The sequence below is a fragment of the Pipistrellus hanaki genome (genome assembly GCF_964339955.1).
Source record: "Pipistrellus hanaki genome assembly, chromosome: 16".
In the NCBI taxonomy this organism is placed as follows: Eukaryota; Metazoa; Chordata; class Mammalia; order Chiroptera; family Vespertilionidae; genus Pipistrellus; species Pipistrellus hanaki.
This window is the reverse complement of record NC_140518.1, coordinates 37161326-37179404: the sequence shown is the minus strand read 5'-3', so window position 1 is coordinate 37179404 and position 18079 is coordinate 37161326. Positions and strand designations below refer to the sequence as shown.

The 18079-nt window shown below is 46.0% G+C and overlaps 1 protein-coding gene and 1 pseudogene across 2 annotated transcripts; one reads left to right on the top strand and one right to left on the bottom strand.

Annotated features, from left to right (window-relative positions):
- Positions 1 to 3144: 3144 nt before the first annotated feature.
- On the bottom strand, positions 3145 to 4931 carry LOC311610770 (proline-, glutamic acid- and leucine-rich protein 1-like; the record flags this gene model as incomplete). Its single annotated transcript, XM_084862294.1, has 3 exons — positions 3145 to 3290; positions 3452 to 3814; positions 4878 to 4931. The coding sequence occupies 3 exons, from the start codon at positions 4929 to 4931 to the stop codon at positions 3198 to 3200; spliced, it is 510 nt and encodes a 169-aa protein (XP_084718420.1). The 3' UTR covers positions 3145 to 3197.
- Positions 4932 to 11664: 6733 nt separating this feature from the next.
- Positions 11665 to 14325, top strand: LOC311610769 (solute carrier family 4 member 11-like; annotated as a pseudogene). The gene is made up of 2 exons: positions 11665 to 13316; positions 13551 to 14325. The product of its transcript is annotated as a solute carrier family 4 member 11-like (transcript).
- The last annotated feature ends 3754 nt before the right edge of the window (positions 14326 to 18079 follow it).

Below are 18079 nucleotides of genomic sequence, written 5' to 3'. Positions count from 1 at the left end.
TTTGGCTCAGTGGATAGAGCATCGACATGCAGACTGAAGGGTCCCAGGTTCAATTCCCGTCAAGGGCATGTACATTGGTTGCATGCACATCTCTAGTTGGAGATGTGCATGCAACCAATGTACATGCTCTTGACCGGAATTGAGCCAGTTGGAGATGTGCAGGAGGCAGCTGATCAATGTTTCTCTCACATCAATGTTTCTAACCCTCTTCCTTCCTCTCTGAAAAAAATCAATAAAATTCATTTAAAAAAGAGGACACATACATGGATTGTACGTTGGATACCTGACCCAGGTCCAGGCACGTGGGGGAAGCAACCAATCGATGTGTCTCTCTCACATCTCTCTCTCTTTCTCTCTCTCTCCCCCCTTCCCATCCCTCCACTCTCTCTAGAAATAAAATACCCTCTGGTGAGGAGAAAAAAAAAGTCAAAAGACAACAGAAAACTGTCCAAAAAATGTAACTCACATATAGACAAGGGACAAATTTTCCTAATATAGAAAAAGCTATGAAACAAGGAGATAAATCAACAACTGAATAGGCCAGTAGTTGGCAAACTGTGGCTCATGAGTCACATGTGGCTCTTTGGCCCCTTGAGCATGGCTCTTCCACAAAATACCACGTGCAGGCGTGCACATACAGTGCGATTGAAACTTCGTGGCCCATGCACAGAAGTCAGTTTTCAGCTCTCAAAAGAAATTTCGTTGTACAATTGATATTTGGCTCTGTTGACTAATGAGTTTGCAGACCACTGGATAGGCAAAGCATATGGACATTTCAGAAAGGAAGTCAGCGATCTAAAATATATGAAAAGAGAAAAGAGCTCAAACTCTCTCAGGAGAGGAATATAAATTAAAATGCATTGATGTGCCATTTAAAAATTATTTATTGTTAAAAGCATTACAGATGTCCCCTTTCCCCCGACCCTCATAACTCTCTCCACCCTGCTCCTGCTCACTCCTCAGGCCTTCCCCCACTATTGTCTGTCCATGGGTTATGCATATCCTATATAATAAAAGCCTAATATGCAAATTGACTGAATGGCAGAATGACCAGTGGAACAACTGGTCCTTATGACATGTACTGATCACCAAGGGGCAGGTGCCCAACACAGGAGCTTCCCTCAGCCTGCAGGCCCCAAGCCAGCCCAGGCAGGTGTCATGGGAACCTCTCCTGATCACCCCACCAGTTGCCCTGCAGAGAGAGGTGATCTGCAATGGCAGTGGAGATGGTGGGGCCAGCCAGTGAGCAGGTGGCAGTGGGGGGCAGGGCCTGCCAGCCAGTGGGCCAGTACCATCCCACAATTGCCCCACCAGTTGCCTCTAAGACAGGTGACAACAGGGCCTCCACCCCCATCTCCAATCTTGCCACCAGTCACCCCACAGATCAGCCTTGATTGCTGGCCAGGCCTAGGGACCCTACCCATGCATAAAATTCATGCACTGAACCTCTAGCATGTATATAAGTTCTTTGGTTAATCTCTTCCCACACACCCCTCCTCCCCTCTCAAATATGTCAGTCCCTTGCATGCTTCAGTGTCTTCAATGTTGTCTACCATACACACAACACAGCAAATTTAAACCCCATTAGAAGCAGAACAAGGATTTTGTTTCATTCACTGTTCTACTTCTTGTAAGACAAATGCCAATCACTGTACCAACATCAAGTTCCTGGTTTTAATGTTGTACTGTAGTCATGTAAGATGTAACCATTGGGGGAAACAGGGTGCAGGTGTCTTGTCACTCCCTTCCTCTCATACTATCATTGCAACCTCCTATGGGCTAATCATTATTTAAAAATACATATATTAATGAGAAATCAGTGCCAAGTACCTAATTGATACTCAATACTGAATGAATCCCATGACTTAGTGAAATTGACTTATGTTAAGTGATAACATACTACCCTGTTGGGAAAAGTAGGGACTTTTGTACATAATTGCTGATATATGCTACATTATCTCTGGAAAAACAGATAAAAACTGGTCATACTGGCTGCTCTAGGTGACAGAGCAACATGGTGAAACTTTTCAACTAACGTTTTCTCTCTCTTGGGTTCTGAACTGTGAATATGTTATCCTACTCACAATACAGTGTAAAATTTAAAGCTTTCTGTTCTAGCCTCTTGCTCAGGGTCAACATCAACTTTACCTAGCCAGGTTCCAGAATTCAGGTTTTTTACATTTTAAAAAAAATCACTATTGCAAAGTTTCACACCTCGTGCCTGTCCTTGCAGTGATCCATAACCCTTAAAGGGCCCTCTCCACCTAAGAAAATAACAGCCCTGAAATTAAATCAAAGGGTGGGGGGGTGGAGGAGAGTCAGCTATCAAAAACATTTTAGAGATAAATAGGAAACTGGAAACTCACAATATAATACATGTAGTATTTTATTGCTGTGACTTTTCTTAGGTCTGATAGTGGTAATGTAGAAAAATGTCTTAACTTTGGAATTAAGGTTGAAGAACTTAGATGTGAAGGATCATGATGTCTGAAAGTTTTTACGTAGCCCCACACAAAACATGTATAAACATATAACTGTGTGTTGATTACAGATTCAAGTACACATATAAATCCAAGTCTATATGTAGATACAGACATTATAAATGCTGACATGAGAAAATATTAACAACTGCTTAACCTATGCAAAGGTATTATACTGTTCTATTCTTCTAACTTTTCTGCAGCCTTGAAATTTTTGAAAAACAAGTTGAGGTAAATTTTAAAACCCCTAAGTTTCCCCCAAATTAGCTCAAACATCACCACTCAGATTACACACAGTTGGGAACGTCACTCCCTTTTCTGCATTTCCAAGGTCCTTTCCTTATGCTCACCCTTCAATGGACTGGGTGAGTGAAAGAATCATGGGGCACCTACCTCCAGTCCATAGATTTCAATTTCAATTTCAATATATTGTCTACACCTCTAGGTTCATGCTCACACACGCACCCCAGCAGGGCCTGGAATATGTAGAACTGCTTAAAGGGATCAGACACTGGCCAGGAATGTCCAAATCTCAAGAATGGGTAAGAAGGCCTGGGGTGAACTTGTCAAATTCCTGCCAGGGAGGTGCTGACGCAGGCAGGAGGTGTGTGTGGGGAGCAGGGGGGCGGGGAGACACAATTGTGACAAAAGGCAGCAACAGTGGTCCATGTCAAAGTACATAACTTTATTGGAAATGAGTGGGGGTGTGGGAGACGGCTAGGAATCAGGCTCTGTGACAGGTGGTGGCTTCTCATCATCAGGGGGACAATCAATGAAGTCAGCCAGCATGGCAGCTGTGTCATCCTGCTCCTTCGAGGGACAAAGACATAAGATTCAAAACACTCATACAAGAGTGGGACAAACTTGGACACAGCCCATCTCTAACACTAGCAGCTGCAACCCCTCTTACCCCAGCCAGCCTCCCCCCTCCCCCACTTTCCCCACCCAGAGATGCCTCCCAGCCCACTCACCTTTTCCTGGAGCGGGGCCATCTCAGTATCCATTTCTTCAACTGCAGATGTCTCTGGTGGGGGGCATACCTCATCACCCCCACTCTCAGTCCCCTCATCCAGCATGGCTGGCGGAGGAGCACAGGGCTCCTCTTCCACTAGCTCCTGAGGAGGTGGCCCCCATTTTGCTCCCCCTTCCTTCTCCAGCTCCTCCTGTGAGGGCAGCACCTCAGGGGCCAGTGTGGGTACAGTCTCATCCCCACGCTCCTCCTCTGCCCCCTGCTCCTCCACTTCTAACAGCAGCCCAGGCTCTGGCTCTGGCTCAGGCTGCACCTTTGCGAGGAGGTAGAGCTGGAGGCACGCTGGTGGGTGGAGGTCCTCCTTCTACCTCCCCTCCTGCTGAGCCAAACTTCAACTCTTCCACCTCTTCCAATTCTTCCTCCTCCTCCTCCTCTTCCTCTAATTCATCCTCCTCTTCCTCAAATTTCTTCTCGAACTCCTCCTCCTCTTCAAAATAGTCTTCCTCATCCTCTTCTTCCTCCTCAAAATCTTCCTCCTCTTCTTCCTCCTCTTCCTCTTCCTCTTTCTCCTCTTCTTCCTCTTCTTCCTCTTCCTCCTCCTCATCACTGCTGTTGATATTAACAACTGTCAAGTCTTCTTCCAGGGCTGAGGGTCCTTCCCCACTAGGAGTTCCTTCAGGCACCAACTGCGGTGGTTGGAGTGTCACAGGGCCAGGAACAGGAGGGGTGGAGGGGGAGGGAGAGGCCCCAGGACTGTAGGAAGCTCTTCAGGCTCCTCCTTGGCCGGTAGAGGAGGGGAGGCTGCTGGTGGCCCAGCTGGGGCAACAGGAGGTGGGGTGGTGTCTGAGGGGGGTGGGGGTGGCAGGGGCGGTAGCCCCTCAGGCACGATCACCACACTGTCATCAGAGTCGCTTTCCAAGGAGATCTCTACATCAGACGCCTCCTCCTTATCATAGTGGACAAAGGCTGGCCTGGGCACTCTCCCCCCAAAAGTTTCCTCTGGGGGTATCACCAGTGGGGGAGTGCCACTAGAAGCAAGGATGGGCCCCTCATTTGAGCCTGCCCGGTGGTTTTCAGGGCCAGGAAGGAGCCGCGGGGGTACAGACACCAGGCCTGAGACAGAGAATAGTAGTCCTAAGTGGTTGGCTGTGGCTGGAGGTTCAGGACGTGCTGGAAGCACTGGGCCTACCAGGGGCACAGGGCCTGCTGAGGGCAGGGGACCCATCAAGGGCACAGGGACAGCTGAGGGCATGGGATCTGGGAAATGAAAGGTTTGGGCCTCAGGAGGAAGAACTGGAGAGGTGTGAGGTAGGTGAGACCCATGGACTACAGAGGAGGAGCCCATGGATGGATCTGCCAGGAAACAATTCCAGCATGTCAGCAGGGCTGAATCATCTGGAAACTGCTAAACCACACCTACCCCAAACCTGAATGGGATAATCCTTAACTGCCAGGCAGCTCAGAGCATCTGAAATCCGCATGTTATTGCCTCCGTTGGCCAAACACCTGAACAGCTGTAGACTATTCCCCAACCTGAAAATACTTCTGAACCCTACCCTTTGATGGATGACCCACCATTCTGCCTAGAAATCAACCGTCCAACTCTCGGGGCCACCCTCCTGGTTCCCGGCTGCCACGCTCCCCAACCACTCTGCCACTGACTACTAGCCATGGTCGCTACCTGGTTCTGCTCCCTCGTAGAGAGCCCCTAGCAGACTGTGCAATGAGGACAGCAGACTGTGTAGCTCCTGCTCCCAGCTCTCAGTGTGCTTCAAGCCCTGGGAAAAGCCAGCCCCCAGGGAGGGCAGCCAGGAATAACACTCACATGCCAACTGAAGAAGAAAGGTCAGAAGCTTGGTCCAATGGGAATCCAGCCCAGCCAGACACCCCCAGCACCACCAATGCCAAGAAAAGGAGATCACAGACAGCTCTTAGGGAACATAGGAAAGGGATGAAAGGGCAGAAGGACACAGATGTTCTTGAGTATGCCAGCAGGGAGGGAATTGGGAACATGGTCCAAGCAGTACCAAGAGAGAAATGCTGCCCGGCTGGTATAGCTGAGTGGTTGAGCTTCAACTTATGAACCATGAGGTTATAGATCGATTCCAAGTCACGGCACATGCCCAGGACCCGGCTCAATCCCCAGTTGAGGGCTGCAGGAGGCAGTCAATCAATGATTCTCTCTCATTGCTAATGTTTCTATCTCTCCCTTCCTCTCTGAAATGAATTTTTTTTTAATTTTTTAAAGAGAGAGAGAAATGCTAAGAATGAGAAGATAAGTTTCAACTCATGCCCATGCTTTCATCTGCCTCTTTTCCTTTACCTGCTACAGCTGAGGGCTCAAAGCCTCCACCCGAGACCTGTCTTGCCCTGGGTTGTGGAAAAGAGGAAAAGGCTGGTGAGTCAGCTCCAAGGGCCAGAGACATCCTACGGGGCATCATCCTGGAAGCAGACATGGTCTCATGGTAGAAAGACATCCTGAAGGTCAGCTCTCAACCTCAGCATCTCTGTCTGGTGGAAAAAGGTCTCCCATCCTCCAGGAGGAGGTCTTCTCCTCTCGGCCTCAGTGGCCCCTTTCACAGCGTGAGCACCCTGTCCAGCAGGTGGGCACACTGAGCTGTGTGGGGCCTTCAGGCGGTTTCATCCAGGGGCACCCCATAGTCCTGGGTTGCCTCATACCCAGATTTGTCATGAGTTCTCTTGAAAAGACATCACACTCGGGGTTTTGGGCAACATCGGCTGCAGATTTATGAACATGAGTTACTTCTCCTTCCTCCTCACAAGGAGACAGACACCAGAAGTCAGGCAACTGTCACTTTCAGTTCTCCCTCAACGCAGGCACAGAAAGAGGGCTGTGCTCAGGGCCAAGCCTTCAAGTTCTCCTTCAGCTGCCTCAGGCGTGTGGCTTTGGGGGAATTAGCTCAGCTCCCTGGTATCTGTTAGTCATCTTTAAAATGGGAATAATGCCACCACCACCACCACCATTCCCATCTGTGGGAGCCAGGCCAGAGTCACAGGATACTCAAGGTCAATTAGAGAATGAAGGCCTTATTGTTACCACACCGATGGCCAAGGCCACTCTGATTATGGGAATCTTAATCAGTATATTCAAGGCTAAGATGCCATCTAGACACAGGTGCAAGGACAGCAATCTCACTGTACACTGTGCACATGTGCCTTTCTGTAGCCAAAATATGATGTTACTATTGTCAAGAGTCCTTTTTGTCTAAGTGCTATAATCCATGTGACTGACCAGCTAGAGTGGTTCGGAAAAGGGGAAAAGGCTGGAGAGGCTAGAGAGAGGCTCCTGAGACTGCTGAGGTTAGGAGCTCAGGGGCCGCTGCTACGTGAGACGGTAGGTCTAGAGGCAGTGTGTGGCTGCTCAGATAATGACTGGGTACAGAGGCTACAGCCACTTTGTGAGAAAGATGTATTTATTCATCAACTTGTGTGCAGCTGCCTATTGAGACATGGTTGTGAAGAACTGTTTTGTCTGGTGGCCATATGACCACTGTCTCCTACAATAAAGACACACTCTTATACACCCACAACTTCTCATGGCTTCTTTATCTACCATCCGGCAACCAAGAAGGTCCAGCCCCTGGCAGAGGGGCTCAGTCCTGATAGTTAGCATAGTAGGGCAGGATCAGGACCTGTGCTCCTACACTTGGACCAGCAGGCAGGATAGAGCAGTGAGTGCTCTACACCTGGTGCTGTGAGCAGGATTTAGGAGTAAGTACTCCAAGAATTGGGTCCTGCTTTCATAGTTGGCGTAGCTGATAGCAGAATTCAGAAGAATATACGGACTCAGAGCAGCTGTGCTCTGACACCACCTCAACATGCCCCAGGATCCTTGCTTCCCACCTGGGGTGTTAGATCCTCAGCTTCCCTTCTCAGCCCCTCCGGGAAAAGAGAGGGCCCACTCGGTTCCTCTTCTTGGCCTTCCTGATCCCCAAACCTCCAGCTCCCAGTCCCAGCTCAAACCCAGTTTACCTGGAGCCAAACAGGGAACTCCCTTCAACAGCTTTTGGTGTCTGAGAGTTAAAATAATGCATTGTTTCATAAATGGGAACATAATTATTTCCTCATCTTTGCATAGCCTTCGCCTTGAGCATCTCACAGAAACCACACGAGGGAGCGGGAGAGGGTGGTCTTCCCCATGTCCTGTCCTGGCTAGCACGGGAGGGACGCGTGGGTGACTGTTCTTTCCAAAAGATCGTCTTCAAATTGAGGAAACATTCATTCTGAAATAGCAAACATGAACAGAAAAAGGGAGAGGCGTCAACAGAAACTAGTATGTTTGGTGGAAAAAGAGCAGATATAACCCAAGAGAAAGCCTCGCCTACAAGTTCTGCCGAGCTGAACCAGAGTGAGCAGAAGTGTGTGTGGGGGGGGGGGGGTGTAGATTATAAAAACCAACAAAGAAATCACTTCTTTAAAGCTTTACTCTATTTCAGACAGTGTACAGAGCTTTTAAATTAGAAAAATCCCATGTAATCTTCAAAACAACCTTATCAGATAGGTGCCTGTATCAGTTAGGAGTTTAAGGTTGGAAATGATAATATTCTAAAGAAACTGGAAATGGTTTAAACTGTACAGGAGCCTCCAGCCAAGATGGCACTTGAAGTCCATGCTTTGGGCTCTCCCTCTGATCCATGGCACTCAGAGAAAATATAAATTGTGAGAATGAATAGGACATAGCCACTGTCAAAAGCAAGACAGACATCTTTCTGGGCTCGATATAGAAGACAAAACCAAGAGGTGGTGCTGGCTCAATTGTAGGTGTGCTGGGATTGGTCCCAAGAGGCAGGCAGAGGTGGCCAGGAGCTTTAGCCTGTGGGGTACAAGGGACTACAAGTGTCACACATAAAGCAGGGGTTTTCCTTCAAACTCACTGGGCCTGGCAGGCCATTGAGAAAGGAGTTAAAAACCAACTGTGATGCATCCCGGCCCAGGATTGGGTTTGCTTAAAGCTCTGTGACTAGGAAGGTGGAAGAAGGGAGGTGTAGTCTTCCAGCCAGGACCTGGGAAATCCAGGCAGGCTCTTAAGTCCCTCCTATTCCATCCCCTCAGAGAACCCGAGCCTAAACTACCCAAATAAGACCAGGTCCTTTGATGGGGCCTCAGTGGCTGTTGGAGATGACTATAAAGGTGGATGCGTGTAGGGGAAATGGATAGGCTTCCCATTCAAGATAATCCTACAAAGCCAAGTTCCAAAAGACGTGAGGCAGTCTAACACTAAGAAAGAAAGCCAGTTCTCAGGAGGCTAATTCACCCAAGCCAAGGTAGGGCAATAGAGTGACCACCAAATTACTGTTCTAGTTAGATAAGACCCACAAGAATAAAGGAAAAATAACATGAATCATAACAATAAGGAAATTTGGAGCCAAAGCAAATGGAAATGAAACAAGGGCAGGTATTGTACTTAAGCAACAAGATGTAAAATCAAGGAAATGAATGTCATGCAAGAAACAAAGGTGAACTCAGAAATTGGTAAAAACACATGGACAGATTTAATTGTTTGCTAAATAATTCTATTTAATTCTAATTATTGTATAATTACTAAATAATAATAATTTCTAGACCAAAAGACATGAGGTTCTGTGATTAAAGTATACTATCTGACAGAGAATAGAAATAGTAAATGATCTTTGATTTTCTCAGAAAAATTAATAGCAAAATAGAAATGCCAAAAAGTTAAAGGTCATTGCTAAAAGAACAATAATATAGTTTCCAAGTCAATGGGAGTAGGGAGGAATGAAGAAAAAAAAAAAAAAACGTAACCATCTAATGACAGTTTAAAAGTAGGAAAATAGCAGTAAAGAAAAACATAAATAATGTGGTAGACATAGTACAGCAATAATCACACAAAAAGGTTAGCAGGTTAAACTTATCCATTAAAGAACAGCTACTAGTTTAGATTTTTTTTTAATCCAACTACATGTTGCTTAAAAGTGGCAGAGAAAATCTGAAATAAAGAGAAAATTAAAAAAAATTTTTTTAAATAAGGCTAGGTAGATATTAAAGGAAAGCAATATTAATATGAGACAAAATTTGAGGCCAAAAAACAATAAGAGAAATAAAGAAGCACAATACATCATGATAAAACACACACACACACACACACTTTCACTAAAAAGATATAACAACCATGAACTTCTATCATCTAAATATCCTGTCTCAAAATATTTAGAGAGTAAAAACTGGAAGACTTACTAGGAAATATTGATAAATACCCAAATGCAGAAGATAAGTTTAGTGCATTCACCAGAAACAAATAGATCAGGCAATAAGAATATAGGTCATTTGAACCACATATTAAAAGATTGATCTAAATATGTGATACCTTAATCAATAAAGAAATTTAAACAAAACGAAAAATAAGATTGATCTAGGGAAGATTCAAGACAGCGGTGTAAGTAAACACCTAAACTGCTGCCTCTCACAACAATTCCAAAACTATAACTAGAAGACAAAACGTCTATCACCCAGAACCACGGAAAAGCTGGCTGAGTGGAAATTCTACAACTAGAAGGAAAGAGAAAAGAGCATTGAGACGTGCACAAACGCTAAAAAGCCGAGGTATGGAGGTGCATGATCTGGGCTGGCAGCAGGCATTGCTCTTTTCAACCTGAAGGGAGACAAGCTCCTAATTACTCTGAAATCCAGTTTCTGGGGAGATGCGGGGGACCCAAACTCCTACAGGGAAAAGCTGGACTGTCTGCCATTGGGTCAGAAAGTGAGGGTGGCTTGCTTGCAGAGCTGCTTGCAGAAATAATTGTTTACTGCGCTGGGGTTCAGGACACGGGGACGCAGTCTGAGACGCAGAGATGGCTGACTGGCAGCCATTGCTGTTTGCCATGCCCTAGCCTAGTGATGCACTGAGATCCCACCCTGCACAGCCTACAAACCCACCCAAGCTCCAAGCAGTAGCTTTTGCATATGAGTGGCCTGCCTATCACAGCTTAACCTAGCAAACTTGCACCTCTGGTCAGACAGCTCCAAAACCTCCAAACCCCAAGCAAAGAGGAGAAAACTGTAGTTCTCACTGTAGCTCCTGCTGGATGGCCTCAGACAGGGGCTGACCTGCACCTCATTGGAGATCCAAAGCCAGTGTACCTAGTGATGAGTGTGAGACACCAGATTGCAACTCCTCACATCCATAATTGACACACTCAAGAGGCAGACTCAGTAAGCATCAAAGCACCACTGAAACAAGTCCTGCACCATAAGCATGTCTCCAGTGCAGCAGTTCTTCCATTATAGACACAGTGGGTCCTCACAGCCAAATGGCCTGGAGGACAATTCCTCCCAGTGTATCAACAGCAATCAAGGTTTAACTACACCAAGACTTTGCACTCAACCCACAAAAGGGTGTACCAAGAGTGTCCACCTCATGTTATCAGGGAGGCTGAGCTACTGGCTTCTATAGGTCACCTACCACACAAAGCCACTCCATCAATACAGGGAAGCAGCCAAAATGCAGAGACAAAGAAACATGTCACAAATGAAAGAAATGGAAGAAAGCAAACTACTCGACAACATAGCGTTCAAAACCACATTTATAAGGTTACTTAAGAATCTTCTAAAAACTGCTGAGAAACTTGATAAGATATCCAAGGAGCTTAGTGAGACCTTCAAGGACCTTAATGAGAATGCCAAAAAATGGAAAAGAACCAGTCATAAATTAAGCATACACTGTCTGAAATAAAGAATGTACAGAAACTCAACTGTAGATCAACATACCCCAAGAATCTAACTCAGCCCACAAAGGGGTGTACCAAGTTCATCCACCAAGAATCAAACCAAAGATCTGAAAATGAGGAGACAAAAAACACCCAACCAGAAAAACAAAAGGAAAAAAGAATCCAAAAATATGAAGATAGTATAAGTAGCCTCTGGGACAACTTTAAGTGTACCAACATCCAGATTTTTGGGGTGCCAGAAGAGAGAGAGCAAAATATTGAAAACCTATTAGAAGAAATAATGACAGAAAACTTTCCCTACTTGGTGAAAGAAATAGACTTATAAGTTCAGGAAGCACACAGAATCACAAACAAGAGGAATCCAAAGAGGACCACACCAAGACATATCATAATTAAAATGTCAAGGGCAAAAGACAAAGAGAGAATCTTGAAAGCAGCAAGAGAAAAACCATTAGTTATCTACAAGGGAATACCCATATAACTGTCAGCTGATTTCTCAACAAAAACTATGCAGGCCAGAAGAGAGTGGCAAGAAATATTCAAAGTGGTGCAGCCCACCCAAGCTGCAGAGACTGACTTGCCTGGTGGCTGTGGGCTTCTCCACAACTCTCGCAAGTACCTGAAGTTAAAGAACTTCGAGGAAGATATCTGAGCTCACCGAGACCTAGATGGCTTCCTGGCATGGGCCAGCATCATCCTGAACAAGGCAGCCACTTCTCTGGATGAGGTGCTGTGGGCCATGGTGCTCCTCATAGTCTACAACCCCATACCATAGAGTCTGACTGCAACATGGACATGCTCATGGCCATGCTCTTCACTGATGCTGGGGCTTCCATGGAAGGTAAAGTTCACCTGCTGTCAGATATCATCCAAGGAGTCACTTCCACAGTCACAGGGGTACAATGCCAGCAGTCATGGCTCTGCATCATCTGCACCTCCAAGTCCCTACATAGGCAGCACGTGTGCATCAGCAGCATGGTTCACCCGCAGAACTGGAGGGGGGGGGGAATTCCTGTGAGGTGCGCTTTTTCATCCTGGTGCTGGCCCCACCCAGGATGGAAAGCACCAAGACTGCAACGGAGGTGGGTTACACCTTTGCCACCATGTTCTTGGACATCACTTTCCGCCAGAAACCCCTGAAGACCCACACAGATGAAGAATTCAAGGACGTCTTAGTACATCAGAGACAACTGCTCACCATGATGGGCCAGGGTCCAAACCCCACCACACTGAGCTACAGCAGAAACTCCAGCTTCCAGAAATCCGAGCATCCCCTGCAGCACAACGATTTTTTTCCCTGTGGGGAAGGGCATCCATGAGGATCTCGCCCCCAAGTTTGCTGTGTACTCACTGGACTTCACTAATGGCATTATCGGGAAAAACAGGACTGTGGGCAAGTACATCACCACCACCCTGTTCCTTTACTTCGCCTGCTTCCTGCCCACTATTGCTTTTGGGACCCTCAACAAAGAGAACACCAAAGGGGCCATCTGTGTGCAGAAGAGCATGGCTGGGCAGAGCATTGGAAGCCTCCTATATGTGCTCTTCTCTGGGCAGCCATTGGTGGTGCTGCTGACAACTGCACCTCTGACCCACTACACTCACGTGATCCGTGGCATCTGTGATGACTACAGTCTGGACTTCAACACCTTCTATGCATGGGTAGGCCTGTGGAACAGTTTCTTCCTTGCAGTTTATGCCCTCTTCAACCTCAGCCTGATCATGAGTCTTTTCAAGAGTTCAACAGAAGATATCATTGCCTTGTTCATTTCCATCACATTTGTGCTGGATGCTGTCAAGGGCATGATCAAAATCTTCCATAAGTACTACTATGGCAAATATGGGAATCACAACGTAGGTCACAATTCCCTGCTTAGCCTGCTGGACCTAGGCACCAGCCTCAACACCAGCTTCCACACTGCCCTCAACACCAGCCTGAACTTAGAGAGCAGCCAATTAACTGAGCCACCGCACCGGGACACTGCCGTGCTCAGCCTCCTTATCATGCTGGGCACGCTCTGGCTGGGCTACACCCTCTACCAAGTCAAGAAGAGCCCATACCTGCACCCCCACATGCGGGAGATCCTATCAGACTGTGCCCTGTCCATTGCTGTGCTCACCTTCTCCCTCATTGGCTCCTATGGCATCAAGAAAATTAAGATGAGCCAAAACCGGTTTGGCTCAGTGGATAGAGCGTCGGCCTGCGGACTGAAAGGTCCCAGGTTCGATTCTGGTCAATGGCATGTATCTTGGTTGCAGGCACATCCCCATTAGGGGGTGTGCAGGAGGCAGTTGATCGATGTTTCTCTCTCATCAATGTTTCTAACTCTCTATCCCTCTCCCTTCCTCTCTGTAAAAAATCAATAAAATATATATTTTTTTAAAAAAATTAAGATGAGCAAGTTCCGCTACAACCCCCGTGAGAGCCTGTTTAAGATGGCTGAGATGCACTCGCAGTCCCTCGGAGCCATCTGCAGTGCCATGGGCCTCAGCTTCCTGCTTTCTATGCTCTTCTTCATCGAGCAGAACCTGGTGGCTGCCTAAGCTAATGCACCAGAGAACAGGCTAGTGAAGAGCACAGCTTACCATTGAGACCTTCTGCTCATCACCATCATCAACACGGGGCTATCTCTGTTTGGGATGCCCTGGATCCACGCTGCCTACCCCCACTCCCCATTGCACGTACAGGCACAGGCTCTGGTGGAGCAGCGTGTGGAGAGTGGGCATGTCCATGAGACAATCATGAACGTTAAGGAGACAAGGCTGACCAGCCTGGGCTCCAGCATTCTGGGAGGTCTCTCTCTCCTGCTGCTGCCCGTCCCTCTGCAGTAGATCCCCAAGCCTGTGCTCTATGGCTTCTTCCTCTATATTGCCCTCACCTCCATCGACACCAACCAGCTCTTTGAGCGTTTGGTCCTACTGCTCAAGGACCAGGCCTCAAACCCACTCACCCATTATTTCAGGAAGGTGCCTCAGAGGAAGATACACTACTTCACAGGCCTGCAGGGCCTGCAGCTGCTGCTGCTCTGTGCCTTTAGCATGAGACCCCTGCCCTACATGAAGATGATCTTCCCCCCTCATCATGATTACCATGATCCCCATCCGCTACAAACTGCTGCCCCTAATCATTGAAGCAAAATACTTGGATGCCATGGATGCTGATCACTGAGCTGCAGACTGGCAGTCCCTGGCCACAGCCTGTTGGTTGGTCCCTCGTAGTCTTCCTAGCCCAGCTGTGACTTTTGTGGGGAAGTGTGGGTGTCTTGGAGTGCTGCTCTATGCTGTTCCAAAGGCCTAGGGCATGTGTGCATTGTGGGGGTTCCATGGAGTGTGCCTGCACTTCCATTCCTTTTGCTTTGGGTCAAAACACTGCTCAGGGCAGTTTCTGCCCAGGGTAGGACTAAGTAAGATGGATTTTTTTTTCTTTTTTTTTTAATTTAGTAAATCTTTATTGTTCAGATTATTACAGTTATTCCTCTTTTTCACCCCATAGCTTCCCTCCACCTTATTCCCATCCCACCCTCTTCCCTTACCTCCCCACATTGTCCTCATTCATAGGTGTATAACTTTTGTCCAGCCTCTTCCCGCACCCCCCCCCCGCCCCATACTCCTTTTCCTCAGACAGTTGTTAGTCCACTGTCTGAGGGATCTATGACCCTGATTCCATTATATTCACCAGTTTTTTCTGTTCATCAGATTTTTAATTCACTTGATTTTTAGGTTCACTTGTTGATAGATATGTATTTGTTGTTCAGAATTTTTATCTTTACCTTTTTCTTCTTTTTCTTCTTCTTCTTCCTCTTCTTAGAGAATACCTTTCAGCATTTCACATAATACTGGTTTGGTGATGATGAACTTCTTTAGCTTTTTCTTATCTGTGAAGCTCTTTATCTGCCCTTCACTTCTGAATGATAACTTTCCTGGGTAGATAATCTTGGTTGTAGGTTCTTGTTATCATCACCTTGGCACTCCCGTCTGGCCTGCATAGTTTCTGTTGAGAAATCAGCTGACAATCATATGGGTGCTCCCTTGTAGGTAACTATCTGTTTTTCTCTTGCTACTTTTAATATTCTCTCTTTGTCTTTTGCTCTTGGGATTTTAATTATGATGTGTCTTGGTGTGGTCCTCTTTGGATTCCTTTTGTTTGGGGTTCTGTGTGCTTCCAGGACTTATAAGTCTATTTCTTTCACCAGGTGTGGGAAGTTTTCAATCATTATTTCTTCAAATAAGTTTTCAGTATTTTGCACTCTCTCTTCTGGCACCCCCATAATTCTCATGTTGGTATGCTTAAAGTTGTCCCAGAGGCTTCTTATACTATCTTCAAATTTTGGGATTCTTTTTTCTTTTAGCTTTTCCAGTTGAGTGATTTTTGCTTCTTTGCATTTCAAATCTTTGACTTGATTCTTGTGTTCCTGTAATTTTCTGTTGGGTGTCTGGATAATATTTTTTATTTCAATCAGTGTATATTTAATTTCTAGTTAGTCCTTTTCCATATCTTTGAGGGTCTATTTCATATTCTCGAGGATCTCGCTAAATTTATCAGCCTTTTCTAGGAAATTCTTGAAAAACCTTATAATCGTGGTTTTGAACTCTATATCCAGTCTCTTGTTCTCCTCCATTTCTTTCATTTGTGATCTGTTTCCTTCTCTCCTCATTTTCGCTGCTTCCCTGAGTTAGTAGGGTGGCTTTGTGTGCTAAGGTGTCCTATATGGTTCAGTGGGTCAGCCTCCCAGTTACCTGAGGTGGACACTCTTGGTGCACCCCTTTGTGGACTGTGTGTACAGCCTTGTTGTAGTTAAGTCTTGATTGTTGTTGGTATCACTGGAAGGAACTGACCTCCAGACCAATTGGCTGTGAGGATCAGCTGTGTCTATGCCAGGATACAGCCTTATTCGACTAGACTTGCAAAATTACAAAAGCCTCTGTGCTCATCTTGGATTGGGTGGAGTTTAAGTTGGAGCCTACAGACTTGGCTTCCCATCAGGCCTTCCCTATGAGGTTCCTGAGTCTCAGTGTTACTCAGTGTCTTTTGGTACTCGCTGCAAGCACCTTTGAGAGAAAGGCATCCTTGAGTTTTGCCCACTACCAGATAGTCTAGTCTCTCCCCTAATGAGCCCAGAACTGGGGTTCAGTGCAGTCCAGAGCTTTTGTCTCCTTCCTGCTAAGGAAATCAGCAGCACAGTCAACAGTCCATCTTCTGCGCGCATTCACCTGTGTGCCTCCGAATTTTTATCTTTACCTTTAGCGCTCTGCCTTTAGCGCTCCCCTGAGTTTCCACCTTACAGCCCAGATTCCCTCTGTATAAGCCTGGGTCCCCAGGGTCTGGCACAGAACTGGGGTTCAATGCAGTTGGAACAGGGGCTCAGCACAGTCCGGAGCTTTTGTCTCCTTTCCGCTAGGGCAGTCTAGCAGCACAGTAAACAATCCATCCTCTGTGCACATTCACGTGCATGGCTCTGGGGCTCTGCCTTTCACCACTTTCCTGAGTTTCCACCTTACAGCCCAGATTCCCTCTGTATGAGCCTGGGTCCCCAGGTTCTCGCCTAGAACTGGGGTTCAGTGCAATCAGAACTGGGGATCAGTGCAGTCCAGAGCTTTTATCTCCTTCCCGATAGAGAATGCCAGCCAGTCACTCAGCTGCCCCCTCCTCTCCAGCTCCATCCTCTTTACACAAGCACACCATGTCTATATACCTTAGGCTTTTACAGCTCCTCTGATTTTCCTTCTGGTTTTCTCGTTCCTTCTAGTTGTAGAATTTCCAGTCAGCCAGCTTTCCTGTGGTTCTAGATAATGTCCATTTTGTATTTCAGTTGTATTTTTGGAATTGTTGTGCAAGGCTGCAGTTAGGTGTTTACCTATGCCACCATCTTGGTTTCTCCCCTGGATTTTTCTTTTGATAAAAGAGTCAGATGCCTGAAAGAGAAACCATTTCCTTGATTGTATAAGGAATTTGCTGTATGCACATTAAAGAATAAAACTCCTGTTTCGAATATATATATTGATTTTTTTATTGAACGGGGGTTGGAGAGAGAGAGAGAGAGAGAGAGAGAGAGAGAGAGAGAGAGGCATCCTAATATATAAAATCCCTGAGCCGTGGGTAATGGAAGCTAAAGAGAAAATAAACAAATAGGACTACATCAAAATAAAAAGCTTTTTTACAGCAAAAGAAACCATCAACAAAACAACAAGAAAGCCCACTGTATGGGAGAACATATTTGCAAATGTTATCACTGATAAAGGCTTAATCTCCAACATCTACAAACAGCTTATACAAGTTAATAAAAGGAAGATAAATGATCCAGTTAAAAAATGGGCAATGGACCTAAATAGAATCTTTTTAAAAGAAGACAGAAGGAAGGCCAAGAGGCACATGAAAACATGTTCAAAGTCATTAATTATCCAAGAGATGCAAATCAAAACGACAATGCAGTACCATCTCATGCCTGTCAGAATGGCTATCATCAACAAATCAACAAACAACAAGTGTTGGCAAGGATGAGGAGAAAAAGTAGCCCTCATGCTCTGCTGGTGAGAATGCAGACCGGGGCAACCACTGTGGAGAACATTATGGAGTTTCCTCAAAAAACTGAAAATGGAACTCCCATTTGACCCAGTAATCCCACTCCTAGGAATACTAGAAACACCAATCAAAAAGGATATATGCACCCCTATGTTCATAGCAGCACAATTTACAATAGCTAGGATTCAGAAATAGCCTAGGTGCCCGTCAGAAGATGATTGGATCAAAAAACTATGTACATCTATACAATGGACTACTGTGCTGCCATAAAAAAGAAGGAATTCTTATCATTTGCAGCAACCTGGATGAAATTGGAGAACATTATGCTGAGTGAAATAAGCCAGTCAATAAAAGAAAAACACCACATGATCTCACTCATATATGGATAATAAAAAACATTATA